The sequence below is a fragment of the Vipera berus genome (genome assembly GCF_964194415.1).
Source record: "Vipera berus genome assembly, chromosome: 1".
Lineage (NCBI taxonomy): Eukaryota > Metazoa > Chordata > Lepidosauria > Squamata > Viperidae > Vipera > Vipera berus.
The window spans coordinates 186,165,406-186,182,095 of record NC_138202.1 but is presented as its reverse complement, the minus strand read 5'-3'; the positions used below and the strand labels follow the sequence as shown (position 1 = coordinate 186,182,095).

Sequence of the window (16,690 nt, the reverse complement as noted above, 5' to 3'; positions counted from 1 at the left end):
TTAGACTACTGTAATGCTCTCTACATGGGGCTGCCCTTGAAGACCACCCGGAGGCTTCAGCTGGTGCAGAGTGCAGCTGCACGGGTAGTGATGGGAGCACCCCGATACTCCCATATTACACCCCTCCTGCGTGAGCTGCATTGGCTACCGGTTGCCCTCCGGGTGAGATTTAAGGTGCTGGTACTCACCTTTAAAGCCCTACATGGCTTAGGCCCAGGATACTTGCAGGACCATCTGCTGCCGGGAACGAATTCCCATCGCCCAGTACGCTCACACAGAGAAGGCCTCCTCAGGGTACCGTCAGCTAGGCAATGTCGGCTGGCGACCCCCAGGGGGAGGGCCTTCTCTGTGGGAGCGCCAGTCCTATGGAATCAGCTCCCCCCTGAGCTTCGGATGGCCCAAAATCTCCAATCCTTTCGCCGCGGCCTCAAAACACTCCTATTCCACCAGGCTGACCTGGACTGACAGGCATTTTAATTAATTATATTTACAATTTTTAATTTATTTTTAGTTTTTAATTTTAATTTATTGCACAGATGATTTTAATTTTATTTTTATCTTAATTTCTGTACTTATTATATGTTTTGTTGTTAGCCGCCCTGAGTCCTCCGGGAGATAGGGCGGGATATAAATCCCATTAATAAATAAATAAATAAATAAATTAACCAGTGAACAACCTGCCTCCAGAAGTGGTGAATGCTCCAACACTGGAAGTTTTTAAGAAGAGACTGGACAGCCATTTGTCTGAAATAGTATAGGGTTTCCTGCCTTAGCAGGGGGTTGGACTAGATGACCTCCAAGGTCCCTTCCAACTACTAATTATTATTATTATTATTATTATTATTATTATTATTATTATTATTATTATTATTATTATAAGTTTAATCCACTTGCACTGTTTTATGTTTACATGTTTGATGGCAAACAGCCTTATGTTTATAAGTGACAGTTTTCCTACTAAGTACCTGCATGTCATAAGCATTTGAATTAAAATTACCATATTAAAATCAAATCTGATGTTTTTTAATTTTTATTTGGTGTGCGTTGGAAGAGGGGTAGTCTTATACAGCGAGTATAGCCCAAACCCTATAATTTAACAGGACATGTAGGGGGTCGTCTTATACGCCCAGTTGTCTTATATGCCGGAAAATACGGTATTCTAGTTTGCCAGCTAATTGAAATATTTCAGATTCTTGTTCTCTCAGCTAAATGTCATAATATATGTAATGAGGCATCTACAGTTTTTAGATGTGATCTATTATGTTATTTTCTCTAACTCTAGCTACTCTAGGCTCAGATTTTGTTATGTATGAAGTCCACAAGAGTTCTTTCTTTCTTTTCCTTTCTTTTCCTTTCTTTCTCTTTCTTTCTCTATCTTTCTTTCTTAAAGAATCTACCTCATATGGTTTCAAATAAATGAGTTGTAATCAGTATAAGTTGATTCATTATATTTGCAGACTAATGTGTCAAATACGACTCATGCCATTTTAATGATAAAAACCCATCAGGTTTTGTGTGCATCTATCTAACTGTACTCTTTGAGGCAGAATGAAATCTTCTCTGTTTAATGGAGATGTCAGTCAAACATTAAAAGCCTGCATTGTCATATATATTTTATGACAAATTTAGGACTTTGTTCTTAACAGTCATGGTTTCCCAATGCTGGGGCTGCAGCCCACTACCAGGCCGCAGCCTGTTTCAAATTAGGCTGTGTGAGTAAGGGGCAAGCACGTGTGCGCACGAAACTTCCCAAGTGCCGCCTATGCAAAGAAACTGAAGAAACAGTGGAACACACGTTAAGCGGCTGCAAGAAGATTAAACAGACTGATTACAAGCAGTGGCATAACAAAATAGCAACTATGGTACACTGGAAGATCTGCAAGAAATATTTACCTGCAAGCAAGAACTGGTGGGAGCATGAAATAGAGAAAGTCATAGAAAATGAAGAAGCTAAATTGCGCTGGGACTTTAGAATTCAAACAGACAGGACCTGCCACATAACACCCAGGACTTAACAACTGCTGATAAGAAAGACAAAAAAGTCTGGATAGTTGATATGGCAGTACCTGGAAACAGCAGAATAGAAGAGAAAGAACTGGAGAAGATAACGAAATACAAAGACCTACAAATAGAAATAGAATGACTGTGGCAAAGGCAAGCAAGGATAGTACCAATAGTAATAGGTGCCTTGGGTGCACCCCCAAAACATCTGGAGCATCACTTGAACACCATTGGCATTGACAAATTCTTCGTCAATTGCAAAAGGCAGCTTTACGGGCAACAACTTCCATCCTGCAACATATTCTTGATATAAAGTATAATAAACAGTATTCTTTCATATGTAGCACCTTTAATTGTTATGAGATATTTTACAATGAAGTTCTATGTTAACTACAAAAGTTACTAGAAATGGAATATATGTACTATGATTATCATTTAAATAAAACTGATTATAAAGTATGACAAAAATCAGCAAGAAATATAAATGAAAGCTATTGCAAAGCTGATCACTAGATACTTATTTTGAGGATTTTCTTGAAGAAACAAGTATCTCAATCACAGAACAGTTTTTTAAACAAATTGTATCAGCTACTATTAAGCCTAACTCAAGAGCAACAAACAAAACATGTGTAGGCAGGTACACAAACAGGAATGTTGCTGTTTTTATAGTACCCAGTTAAAGACACCTATGTCACATCTACTTCTTCCAAGCAGTTACCATTTCATGAATTTATTTCTTTTGAAAAACAGGATCATACAAATAAAGGAAAACTAGACAAACTAGAATTTGCAGTGAAAATATTGTGAAAGAAAATCAACTTTCTTCCAATTTTGTTAACTCACTCCAGGCAAGCAAGCAAGCAAACAAACAAATAAAAAATTGCAGCGCTTTCCCTCTTACCAGAACTTGGAATATGATTTACTCTGGATGTGGTTAGCAATTCTACTGGTTGATCTCTGCTAGAAAGTCCACCTGAAAAAAAAATCCAACTAGTGTTAATCCAGTTCAATTTTGATAAAGTTAGAGGTCTGATGCATCAACTGACTGAACAATTAAAAGAGCTGAAAGAAAAATCAACTATGCCATTAAGTTCAACAAAAAGTTTAATTGTCAAGTATACTGTATGTATCTCTTGCATTGTATTTTAATCTTTAATTTTGCTTAATTTAGCTTTTATATAGTATGTTTTATTTGCAACTTATGATTTGCATTTCTGAAAAAGTATGATACTGACAATTGATACTGAATGATATATGATACTGAAATTTTTTGATTAAAGATAGTAGTAAAGGTAGTCCTTGACATACAACCACAACTGAGCCCAAAATTCTGTTGCCAAGTGAAACATTTGTTAAAGGCATTTGCCCCATTTTACAACCTTTCTTTCCACAGTTGTTAAGTGAATCATTGCAGATGTTAAGTTATGTGGCTGGTGTGTCTTTTGAATTCTAGAGCAGGGCTTTTCAACTGGTGGTACACATACCACTGGTGGTACGTGAGCACCTGGCTGGTGGGACGCGGCATCGCCTTCCTCCCCCCTGCTCCGCTTCTTCCCAGCTCACTTACTGCTGAAAAACATGCTGCTTGGCACGGCCTGCAGGAACCCTACCAAGGGCGTGCGAAGAACGCAGGCGCAGAGCGAGGCCCCACCCTCCCAGGGACTCATTGTGCAGCAACCGGTTTGAATTCTTCTCGTTTGGGATCCATGTCGTCCTTCCCCCCCTCTTCTTACTTCAGAAGCAAGTGCGAGCCTGAAGGGGACAGAGCCATCCCCTCCCTTGGCAGGTAGGTGTTTGAGACCGCTCGCGTTGCAGCCCTGAGCGCCAACCTCACAACCACCCCGTCCTTCTTTTCCCCCTTCTCTCTCTCTCTGTTGCAGCCTCACTCTCTTCCATCTTCTTTTCCTCTTGCCCCTTGCGAGTTTGAGATACCCCTCACAGCCCTCACGTTGCCTCCCAGGGCTCGAGACTTTCCCCCCTCTCCTCTTCCCGAGGTGGCCAGCTTTACGGAGGGGAAAGCAAAGCGGCCAGATGGCACACGCCCTCCATGAGGACTCATCCCGCGGCAGCAGGTGGGAATCAAGGCCATTTGTTTTGCTGATGCGCACCAGGCAAAGCCATCAGAATGCAAGTGTGGAGGGGAAAACGCGCCAGCCTGACTCCCTCCCCCCCACTGTTGGTGACTCCATACAGCCGGCCCCGACCTCTGCTGACTGGCTCCAGTACGCGAGTCAACACAGCAAGGCCAGTGCTTGGGAGCAACACCATGCACCTGGGAGGCCACATCTAGGACCGCCGATCAGCTGGCGACTCTGTATGGCTGGGCCTGACCTCCGCCAATGGGCTCCAGTCCACAGAGAGCTCCCTGCGGGTCAGCGTGATGGCATGCACCCGGGAGGCCGCATCTGGGGCCACCGATCAGCCGGTGACTCCGTACGGCCAGCCCCGAACTCCACCGACGGGCTCCAGTGTTTTGGTGAAAACGCTGCATTTTTAATTCTAGAGAAGCATTTTTAAAAAATTTATTTCTAGGTGCTTGTTAGTTACTCTGCCTCCAGTGGCCAAAATTAATTTGAACAACTTTGCAGACAATACCATCCTGAATGTCACTGTCACACATCAAAAATGAAATTTAGTTGCCCGCTCTCAAAGTGAAACACATACATGACACAAACCTGAAACATACTATATACAACATATGTATAGACCCACACACCTACATATACATAACAACAAAATATTAAATACTATCCATCTTGAATATATAACGGAAGGAGGAAGCCTGAGAGTTCACAAGATTAATGCTTAATAAATAATAATAAATAAAGGTTAATAAATAAATAAAACATGTAATATCTTATAAGCATTATTCTATTAAAACTAACTCAAATAGAAAAGATACTGATTCCTGTGCAAAATGCAAGGTAAGCAGGATTGAATTCATCACCCCAAGGACTATATTCCACTGCTTCAAAGAAAGATATTATTTTATGTACCCAATTATCAAAGCTCAGAACCTGTAGACATCTTTAAAACAGCCTCTTCTGTTGATCATAACAGACAAACAAGTATCTTCAGATGGGCAATATCTCAAATAACTAGGCACCAATCATATAGTGGTTTGAATATCAAAATATCAACACATCAACCTTATTTTCCCAAAAATAAGACGCAGTCTTATATTTTTTTGTCTCCAAAAGAGGCAGTAGCTCCATTTCTAAGCACCCCATAGGCACCCAAACACTTTTTGCCCAGATGGAGAAATCAGAGACTGGAAGCTTCGTCTCCTTGCAAAGGGGGTATTTGGGGATGGATTGGGGGTGTGGGGGGAGAAGGCAAACTTTCCTCGCGAGGTTGCCACTGGCCGCCACTAAGCAGTTTTCAATATACACTAAGCAGTTTTCAATATACAATGCAATAAAATATATCTAAAAGATAGATTTTTTTCCTTGAAACTATTAGATTAAAATTGAATTATGATCTACATATGTCTCTGGACAAATTTGCACTTCCTCAATAGATTATAAAACAGTTTTTGGAACCTAGAACATAAATTCTTGAATGTATTTTGTATCTGACTGAAAAATATAGGTAGTCTTGTATTCTAGATTTTTAGTCTCCAAGCTGTCAAAGCCCATATGTTCATATAGTAGCAAAATTTTTATTAGATGTTTTCCCCTCTTTTACCTTGAGTAGATTTATCTAATTTCAAATCTATCACTTCATTCATATCCCCTATAATAAGTATTTCTTCCTCTCTATCTATGTAACATAAAAACAGTTTCATAATCTACGGATGAAATGAAAAATATATTAAAAAAATTCTTGTCTCTGGGGCATATGGATGCGAGTGTTCAAAATTCTGTTTTCTTTTATTTTCAAGATTAGAATCATTTAACTTTTTAATTACTCTAAAACCACCCAGGAAAGAGATTTGCAGTATATACCGGTAATTATTCAATTTTTTTCTGTTCTTTTCCAGTCAGTATATATTCTTGACCTAATTTTTTTCTTTCAATATATTGGCATTGTCTTATTTTATGTACGTCTCTTGTAAACAAATATTGTTGGTTTTGTGTTTCAAACTTGCTGGGAAAAAAAATCCTGGGTTTAAATCGAGGCTGGGTTATTTTAAAGAACACACAGGGCAAGTTGCATGGATCAGAGGCAGAGTTTATTTCAATGGTATGTGCAGTACAGCAATCGAAAAGGCAGCTACAGTAGAGCCTTCTTTAGAGTATTTATAGTAACAATAGGCTTTGATTGTGAAATGTATTAGATATATAAATTGAGGTGTTCTTATCAGGAGGACATGTGAAGTTCCTATGAGGTATGTTGATCTTAGATGTCTAATCTCTAATGTAGAAAAGTGAGTTACAGGATTGGAGAAATCCCTGGCAAACCACTCCACAAAAAAAACCCAAGACAATTTTATGAAAAGGATCTCAAACATGCCAGATGGGATGCCCAAAGACAGGACAACAGGAATCCCAGTTGCTGAGGCAGCCAATGGCATAAGTAAATGCCTGCATTGTACAGAAAAACATCAGATAGCCACATGGAATGTCAGAGAAATCAGGGTAAATTAGATATTGTTAAACGGGAGATGATCAGGTTGGAAATTGATCTCCTTGGTGTTAGAGAGTTGCAGTATTTAGACAATGGCTTTTTCCAGTTGGAAGATTACTCCAGACATGATATCAGGAAAACAAGTGGAGTGGCATTTATTGTGAGTAATAAATCCTCTCCACTACATTTGGGCTAACTAGGCAATGGGTGCACCCGAAGTCCAGTAAAGCCGTCATCATGCCCTGTACCCCAAGGAAGGCACCATTAATTCTACATTGATCATCACTGGGATTAGGGAGCCACTTACCATCTGGTCTTCTTCTCCACTGTCACTATCTTGATCCAACTTCAGGCCATCGATCGGAGTTATCTCATCTACACTTGATGATGGGATGAACTCTATGATCTCAACCCCTTTTAGCACTCCCTCTTGGGATTTACAGGTTGCTTTAGTCTTCTTGGGAGCTTCGCAGGTGGTGACTCTTGTTTGGCACTGGGAAAGACAATCGACAATTGCAAACATTGGAAACAAAGAATGCTTAGGGCTGGGGGGCCCTTTTCTCCCATGGGATGAATCCTTCCTCTCTGGGGTGTAAGGTTTTCATTGTTCCCAGCAAGTATGCTTGTGAAGTGTATACTGGTGGAAGGTTCTAGATGCTCCTCATGACAGACAAATGTAGACGATCTCACGGTTTGATCCATCTTGATGAGCATTGCCTGGGCCCAGTCTACTAGTCAACTGCCTAGGTTCTGGAGCTCTTGGATCTAGGCTGCGATGGATCTCTTCCCTTGCCTGATTGATTTTATTGAGTCATTGCTTTCCAAATCACCAGGATGTCTTTGAACCTCTGCCTTAGGGCCAATATGAAGTTGTTGGTGGTATAGCTCCTCAGCATCATCATTATGTAGGGTTACAAATCATTTGGCCACCTCGCTCTCCAAGGCCCAGGCAACACAGCATATTCTGGCCAAGTCACCTGGCAGGTACATCTTGTACTCAATCCATGGAATGCTACACTTGAGCCAGGAAGTACGCCAGTTGCTTCAGGTTCTCATTGTAGTTCACCCCCAATCCTGGTGGTTGGCACCCTCCCTGACCTGGAAAGGTGACCAGTGCTAAAGGTAGCTGCTTCTGGTACTGGTGGAGCGACAGGTGCCACTGGGACAGTCAATATTGATAGAGTGGAAGCTGGTTGAGCTCTTGTGTCAACGGTGCTAACATCAAATGTTATTGCTTGACATAAGATGAAGAAGTAGCCATTTCATATGTTAAACGTGTATTGCTTTAAGAGATTCAATTTAAGGTTGGGAGGGGGGGCAAGTAGGATTGCACCTTCAAGGCCATCTCTCTAACTAAAGAAGAAAAGACCTTGGCGGATTTTCTAACAGAAGGGAAACTGATTCTTTAAATTAATTGGAGAATATGATTAATGACAAAATTAGAAAGGTGGAGAAATGTGTTTTAATATATTGTGCAAGGGGCGGAGATTTCAGATTCCAGCTTCCTTCAAGCAAGCATTTGCCGGTGTATTAGGCTAATAAAGGACTTTTAAGGTAAACAATGCCTCTGAGTTACTTGAAAGGCCCATACGTTGGAAACCTGACAGCCTGCTGGTGCTGGATTTTGTGTTGGGAGCTGGGACTGTTTGATCTGTGTGGAGTGCTGAGCTGGAGTTGGCTGCTCCAGGCTCCTCCTGTTGAGCACCCAGGGTTTCTGGTTCTCCCTTCACCCTGGAATCTTCCATCTCTTCCTTTTCCTTTTCCAGGATAAACATGTTTGCATAATTTCCCCAGTAGTCATTACCTCCAGAAAAATTGGTATGCAGATCTGCCTTAATGTCAGACCTGCCCCAGCCTGGTCTGTTAGGAAAGAAACACTCTTGATTGTATTTGTAGCAAAAAGGTTACTTTTACTAAAATCCAAGTGGTTATAGTAGCAAAGCTAGGTCTAAGAGTTTGCGCGCAAAGATTTCCCTTCTTCATTTTCCCTTCTTCATTCCACCCCATTATCTCCCCATTGTCCAGTCATATTCAAAGATGTTTTAGTAACTGTTCCTGCAACATTTGGGTAAAAGGATAGGAGTTGCATTCCCTTCCCAGGTCCACAGCTTTAGGATGTCTTGGCACAAGGATCACTTTTGGTTTCCCCCTTCTTTCCACAGTGTCCCTCCCGCCATGCTTATGGCAGAATGGCATCTACCGAAGCATTAGTGCAAGCAAAGAGTGGCAGCTCTGATATGCACAGTGGCTTCAGTACACAATACACATAATCTGTTATCAAGTCATCAGTGCTGATATTTTCTAACTCTGTCTTGAAACTGGTTTAACATTCTCCATTTTGTCCTTTAGATTCACTACTATTCCTGTTCTTTGTGCTGACAATTTCTTACATATTTCATTGAGATGTATGAGTGATTCTTCATCACCATTCCTCTTCTTTTTCCTTGACAGTTTCTTTTGTTATATGTAAAGAAAAATGTCTTTATATATACAGTATGTATGTATGTATGTATGTATGTATGTATTTATTTATTTATTTATTTATTTATTTATTTATTTATTTATTTATTTATTTATTTATTTATTTATTTATTTATTTATTTATGGGATTTATATCCCGCCCTATCTCCCGAAGGACTCAGGGCGGCTAACAACAAAACATATAATAAGTACAGAAATCAAGATAAAAATAAAATTGAAATCATCTGTGCAATAAATTAAATTAAATTAATTAAATTAATTAAATTAATTAAGTAAATTAATTTACTTATTTTGTTTTATCCCAGGGGTGTCAAACTGCCAGCCCTTGGGCTGGACACATCATCCAGAAGCCGTGCTCACCCCATTGCCGGAAATGGCAAAACCATCCCGACAGGTTTTGCAATGTCACATGACGTCATGAGTTTGACATGTCTCCTTTATCCAAACACGTTTTCTAATTATTGCAACTCATGATAAATAATGAATCAATCAGAGATGGAGTGCTACTTCTTATTCTCCTGCTCTTATTACCATAGTCTTAACCCTCTTACTTTATCTTCACTTAATGACTGAGTTGTTGTTAGTCAATTGCAGCCACTAAATTAGAATTAACTATAATTGGAACTCACAACTTCCTCCCAAAGTTTGTGTTATTAAGTATTTTGATTATAATAGTAAAATCAAAATAAACAAAATTTAAGAGAATGTGAATTTTAAAAATGCAAGTAAAAAAGAGCAAAGAGAAAAATAAAGAAATGAAACATACTTCTAAACTTCATCACAATAAGTATACTGATAGTCTTTGATCTACAACCATTTGTCCAAAGTTACGACATCCTCAGAATTGCCACCACTGCAGCACCCCTGTGGTCATGTGATCATAATCTAGGTACCTGGCAACCAGTTCACATTTATAACTGATTGCAGTGCCCCACTATCCCATAACTGCCATTTGAAATTTTCTCTGCTGCTTTCCCAAGAAAATCAGTGGGGAAGTCACTGTGAGTCACTGTGATAAGACTCTCCCATCTGCACAACCTCCCTCAGGCCCTTTATATTCAGACCACACTGGCCACTCCCACCTCTGCACTGCACCCTCATGCACTTTATTTGACCTGTGCCACACTCCATGAACTGATTTGCACCCCCACAGTTCCTCTCAACCCATATTATTCTTGTGTACCCATTTGAACTCTTGCAAATTCTGTCAAAACTGTATCACACACACTTCCCAACCCATGCTGTAACCTCATACACCCTCTTGTGCACCCTCCTTGCACTCTGATTCACTTTCATATAACTTCCAAGATTTACACCATCCCTTTCATCCATCCTCACAATACCCTTTCACTCCACAACCCAGCAGAATCCCGACACACACACCTGCCTATCTGGGACTTGCAACTTCCTGTGACTTTTCACTTTTCCACTGTTTGTGGGAAAGCTTAGCCATTGCTAAGCAACACATTTTCACTGACTTTGGATCTGTGAAACTCGTAAGAAATTGCCTCACCTAACAGTGGAAGAAATATCAACAACCTAAGATATGCAGATGATGCCACTCTAATGGCAGAAAGTGAAGAGGAACTGAAGAGTCTCTTGTTGCGGGTGAAGAAGGAGAGTGCAAAACTTGGGTTGAAACTAAACATTAAGAAAACCAAGATCATGGCATCAGGCCCTCTCAATTCCTGGCAAATAGGTGGGGAAGAAATGGAGGTAGTGACAGATTTTATTTTCCTGGGCTCCAAGATCACTGCAGATGGGGACTGTAGCCAAGAAATTAAAAGACGCTTGCTCCTGGGGAGGAAAGCCATGGCAAATCTAGACAGCAGAGACATCACCCTGTCAACAAAAGTGCGTATAGTCAAGGCTATGGTCTTCCCAGTTGCAATGTATGGCAGTGAAAGCTGGACCATAAAAAAGGCTGAGCGCCAAAGAATTGAGGCCTTTGAACTCTGGTGCTGGAGAAGACTCCTGCGAGTCCCTTGGACTGCAAGGCGATCAAACCGGTCAGTCCTAGAGGAGATCAACCCTGACTGCTCTTTAGAAGGCCAGATCCTGAAGCTAAAACTCAAATACTTTGGCCACCTAATGAGAAGGAAGGACTCACTGGAGAAGAGCCTAATGCTGGGAAAGATTGAGGGCAAGAGAAGAAGGGGACAACAGAGAATGAGGTGGCTGGATGGAGTTACTGAAGCAGTAGGCGTGAGCTTAAATGGACTCCAGAAGATGATAGAGGACAGGAAGGCCTGGAGGAACGCTGTCCATAGGGTCGCGATGGGTCGGACACGAATTCGCAACTAACAACAACAACAACAGTGGAATTCTGTTTATGATGGCAACAGGAACTGCAGGAATTGCTGTCACTAAGAATGTGGTAGCACTTTTTAATGGCATTCCTTAGCAATGGAAATTCCAGTCCTAATTGCCATCATGTCAAAGACTAGCTATATTTCTAATTGAAAAGAAATTGTTCCAAACACCTTGAAACAGATCTGCACAGCATCTCATTAAATTGGGCCGACCCACAAGTTACTTAATAATTATAACATAAGAGATAACCCTTCTTCAAGCAATATACATAATCAAATAATGGCATTTCCACTAGAAGGACTTCAACTGAAAAACATAATACATTTTAATGACATTTTCAACCACCTTTCAGTAAAGAACGTATGAAAGTGGTTTTACTGGTAGTGCTAATTTTTTCTGATCTCTCAAGAGAACCTTCTGGATTAAGTCTAAATGAGTGGCAAGTGTAATGAGTTTGCTCTGACCTATAGTGTGTGTTTCAGTAGTAGTACTGGAGAATTCTGTACAAAGTCCAAAAACTTCTGTTCTGATGTTCCTTAAGTGTATATTTATCACGCATGCTGTTAAATGTGTAAAAGTACAAAACAATTTTGATATCCAAACTAACTACGGTACCTATTCTACCAAAGTACTAGAAAGGAAGGTTGACTTTTTTATTCTAACAATTAATATTCCATGTTTGTAATAAATATTTGCTTTAGCACATAAAGTATTAGTGTCTTTCTACAGTTAAGAAACCTGCCTTGTCAACTGGCAAACGCCCAACTTAGATTTGCAGGTAATCAGAATTCCTTACATCCATTTGTCACTTTTGGTTCATAATATCCTGTAACAGTTCTGATACATTTACTCTAATAAAACATTCTGGCTGCTGTAGGCTTTTGTTCCTTATTTCATTCCAGATACTTAAAATCCAGAGAATAGACATCACATAATTGGTTTTCAGGACATATAATTTTTCCACAATTTTTTGGTTTTAGAAAAAGATTTGAATTTTTTTCAACCTTACCTGAATGGTTTTCAGAACTCATTGCTAGCAGAATCTAATCTCTTTAATGAAGTATGACAAATGCTGGCTTCCACATAGACAATAATCTTGAAGAGCTTCAGTATTCCAGAACATAAAAAGTATATCCAGGAAGCAGATTCATACTCATTAGTTCAGTCAGAAAAACATTTTATTATGTAAAGCATTGCAATCCAGAAGAATAGTAGCTTGTATACCTGTAATTGTATACCTGTAAAAAAAAGTATACCTATAAAAAAAGTCTTATACATTTGAATGCTTAACCAAAGAAAAATTCGCATTTAAGAAGGAATGTCACCGTAGATAAAAGTATAAAGATAATACCTGTAATCAGATAGAAACTACTTGCATCCCTCCCTATACATTCTACTTTTCTTTTTCTCTTGGTCTTTCAGAATATACCATTCTTTAATTACTCTCCCTCAACAAGAAAGGGCAGCATTGGAAGGGCCTGTCACTAGCCAGTACTTTCTTTCAATGGGGTATTTTTTGTATCTCATTATTCTTCCTGTTCAAAAGAAAACAAATTATAGTTAAGTGCCTAGCCTTCCTTAATTTGTGACCTTCAGACACTATTATCAATAGTCACGAATATGCAAAATTAAAGAAAATGATTTTTCTAAAGTAATATTTTAAAGAAAAGGGGATTTGTCCTGGAAAAATAAACAAAAGTTATTTTATTTTATAGAGTTATTTGTCTATTATTTGAAATAATTATATGATATTGTATTGTATTGTATTATATTATATTATACTCCATGAACTGTTTGTATATATTAATACTGTTGTAGAGCAATATGCTTTTTTCCCTTTTTTGTAAAGATAATTTTTATACAGTGAATGACATGAAGCAATAAAGTACATTTTCTCACATTGGTGTTGATTGCTCTATTTGGCAATGGTCTCAAGAATTTATCTTGTAAAAACAATATATACAGATTTCTTTTAATTGCTGATTGCCTGTCTTAAGGCGGCAGTGTCAACCAACCTTGGTTGATCTTGGAGACATTAGGCTAAATTGAGAAAAACCTTTAAAAAATGGAACAAGATGGTGATTAATCACTTTTGCATTGTTGCCAAGAAAAATCAATGATGAGATTGTGAAATCTGAAGGTAATGAATTAACTGGAAAAATACTTCTTAAAATGTCCACATCACAGGGATGTTTGTATGGTAATTACCTTAGTATGTATTCTGTGGAAAAGCAATACACAGTGGCAAGTGTAACTAATTATTTAGTTGATGTGTATGTGCTGTATTTCATTGTTACAACATACTGCCATGACATTATGCCAATAATTAATGTTAAGTAAATCCTCAAATAACTTTTTTTTCCAGGACAAATCCATTTTCTTCAAAATATTACTCTAAAAAAATCATTTTCTTTAATTTGGCATCTTGGTGACTAGTGATTATTAAGTATATTTTATCAGAATGGAAATAGGTGCCTCATCTTTATATGCTTTATTAGAATTTTAAAAAGGAAAATTAAGTTTCATGAAGATAGCCTGTTTTAACTTGATGTCTTGCAATACACAGCTTTAACTACTTTCTCATTTTAAGAATATCTGTAACTTTTGTAACGTTAGTTCAGACATTATTTATATTTTCATCTTTTCTTCCATCTTCCATTACCTCTAAAATTATTCAGTGTGGTTTAGCAGTTTAAAGTGCTGGATTAGGCCAGGGAAATCCTGTGCAAATGCAGATATAAAAAAATCCTGTTTACTCTGGGCTACTCATTTTATTTCAGTCCAATGTACAGAACGTTACAGGGAAGGAATAAAATACTATCTTGAGTTCCTAAAACAGAGGCAGGAAAGAAATCAAATAAATTACCACTGGAATCCCTCATTCTCCTCACAATAATTGGCATAATTGTATAACCAGCAAATCTTCATTCCCATCCTGGTCTGCTATTTTTTTTCCTTTGCATTCTGCTTTTTTTGGCTCATTCTCCATTATGTATTTCTTTCTGGGGTTTTGGCAGCCTTTCCCCTTTGTTCTAGTTTAATGCCCCTCTATCAGCCCTTCATAGGGATATCAGGGATTCCAGGGATTTTCTTTATTGTAGTAAGGAAGAATAGCAAAACCTTGAAATCCTGTCCAAGTTTCTCTGTGCCTAAACAATATAAAGATGGAGATAGTTTTTCTCAAACTTTCCCTTTATCTCACTGTCTAATCTTTTTTCAAAGTCTCTCCTTAAGGACTCATTCTCTCTTCGCCTCTTAACAGCATTCTTATGCCTTCCCCAAAGTTAATTTCATAAGCCTTTACACACATGCTTTTATCAGAATCAACCCCTCATCCCATATGTGAAGATAGGTCCAGCATTTTATTAAGGACAATGGCGAGAATCACTTCTTATATGATGTTGTTTTCCTGGCCAAATTGTCAAAAATGGACTAAACCTTAGCACGGTGATGGCAAACCTTTTAGAGTCCAAGTGCCCAAACCCACTTATGTATTGCCAGGTGATGGGTGGGTGTGCCCCACTGGGTGGGCGTGGCTACAGTGCTCATGGCAGACTGGGTGGGCGTGGCCAGAGTGGGCATGGCCACCTTGATGTTGCTTCTGGGGAGAGATGCCTGTGGAGGCTTGGGCAGGGTTGGGGAGATCCAGGGGGTCTCTGGGGCGGTGGGCAGGAGGCTCATCCTGCAGGGTGAGGCAAGGTAAGGGATGGGACAGGGCAGGGGTGCCATTGCCTCACTGCTGCCACGAGGCTGGGCAGCCAGTGTGCAAACTCTGCTGTCTTGTTGGGGAATGCTGAGGCCAGCGACCAGCCAAGGTGGCTCCAGATACCCGGCGGTCCCTCACCCCCCTCCTCCCCTGCATGGCCAGCCAGTCGAGGGGCTTGGAGCAGCAGCCACTGAAACTCACTGAAACTCACCACTTGTGCTTGCTCCCTGTCTGCACCAAATGCTGCTCCTGCCAAAACTTGCTCCTTTTGTAGCCTCTCCCTGCTCAGCTCGCGCAGCTTTCCCAGACTCCGTATGCGTGGAGGAGAGGGGGAGGGGAGGGGAGCAGCCTGGCCCTGCATCCATCTGTCTGGGGCGATGGCACACGTGCCCACAGGGACGGCTCTGTGTGCCGCCTGTGGCACGTGTACCTTAGGTTCGCCACCATGGTTTTAGCATGATGTTAAACTAATTAACTAACAATGGGTCATTGCCCTCAATGAGGGGCAAAAGATTAAAAAATCACCTTAGTGCAATCTGGAGTAAATTCTACTGCAGAGCTCACACATACAATTGACACTGAGTTATGAAAGTCAAAAATTGATCTTGGGCTTTTTCAAACTTCTCTGGCATACTCCCACAGGTGTACAAAAACACTGAATGGACTTCATGTTGTTGTTTTGCTGCACTGAGACAAGTTTAATTGCTGTGTTAGTAGTATTATAGCATGTACAGGTTCATTTTCTGTACATCCACTGGTTGATGTTTTAATAATGTTAGCAATTTGGGACTTCCAGTGGGGAAATAGCAAGTTGAAGGAGCTCCTTTTTGTTTCTGAGCTCAAGTTTGCAGATGGTTAAAGCTCAGGCATGTTCCTTGGAGCCTGAAGAATAATCCAAATCAAGGAAAATTTGTGAAACTGACTAGACAATGTCTGGACAGCCAATGCTTGCAGTAAAGTCATGAAATGAAGAATTTTGTGACTGACTGCTTGCTAAATGATTGGTTGGAAGATGGGATGACTAACAGTTCTCTGCTGCAACCCAAATGTATTTAAACACTAGAACAGATCTGCTAATACACTTTTACATTTTTTCCCATTTATGAAAGGCTTTCTTTGGCTACAGAGTGATTTTCTTTTCAAACTTTTCAATATTTTTGAAACTGTCTTTGTTTTTACATGTAATTAATTTGTTTATATAGAACAGAATATAGCTGGAAGGGACCTTAGGGGTCTTCCTAGTCCAGGGCTTTTCAACCAGTGGTATGAGTATCACCTGTGGTACATTGGCACCTGGCAGGTGGTACGCGACCATCCTAGAAAAGTGGTAGCGGGGGAGGGGAATGAGCTGAACCCGTGGCAGCACCGCACAAGCCTGAGCGAGAAACAGCTGGAGCTGCAGGGCTGTCAGGGCTCAGTAGAAGTGCCAGGATCAGTGCTTCTTCACGGCTGTCAGGGCTCAGTGGAAGTTCCAGGATCAGTGCCAGGCTCTAGCTGGAGCTTGGCGCTGATCCTGGCGCTTCTGCTGAGCCCAGAAGAAGCGCCTATCAGCTGGAATGTTGCAGCATCCCCAGGGTCTTATGATTTACATTCAGATGCTTGGCAACTAATTCATATTTA

At 40.1% G+C, this 16,690-nt stretch overlaps 1 protein-coding gene across 4 annotated transcripts in view; it reads right to left on the bottom strand.

Annotated features, from left to right (window-relative positions):
• Positions 1-16,690, bottom strand: part of HDAC4 (histone deacetylase 4) — a 392,113-nt gene that overhangs the window by 330,628 nt on the left and 44,795 nt on the right. For 2 of the 4 annotated variants that reach the window (XM_081338797.1, XM_081338799.1), the window contains exons 2-4: positions 12,716-12,899; positions 12,374-12,602; positions 2,903-2,974 (exon numbers count right to left, since the gene is read on the bottom strand). In XM_081338797.1, the coding sequence (XP_081194923.1) occupies positions 2,903-2,974; positions 12,374-12,395 (94 nt within the window). In that variant the 5' untranslated portion in view covers positions 12,396-12,602; positions 12,716-12,899. The remainder of the gene's footprint in view (positions 1-2,902; positions 2,975-12,373; positions 12,603-12,715; positions 12,900-16,690) is intronic. The other 2 variants (XM_081338798.1, XM_081338800.1) reach the window with 2 other exon arrangements.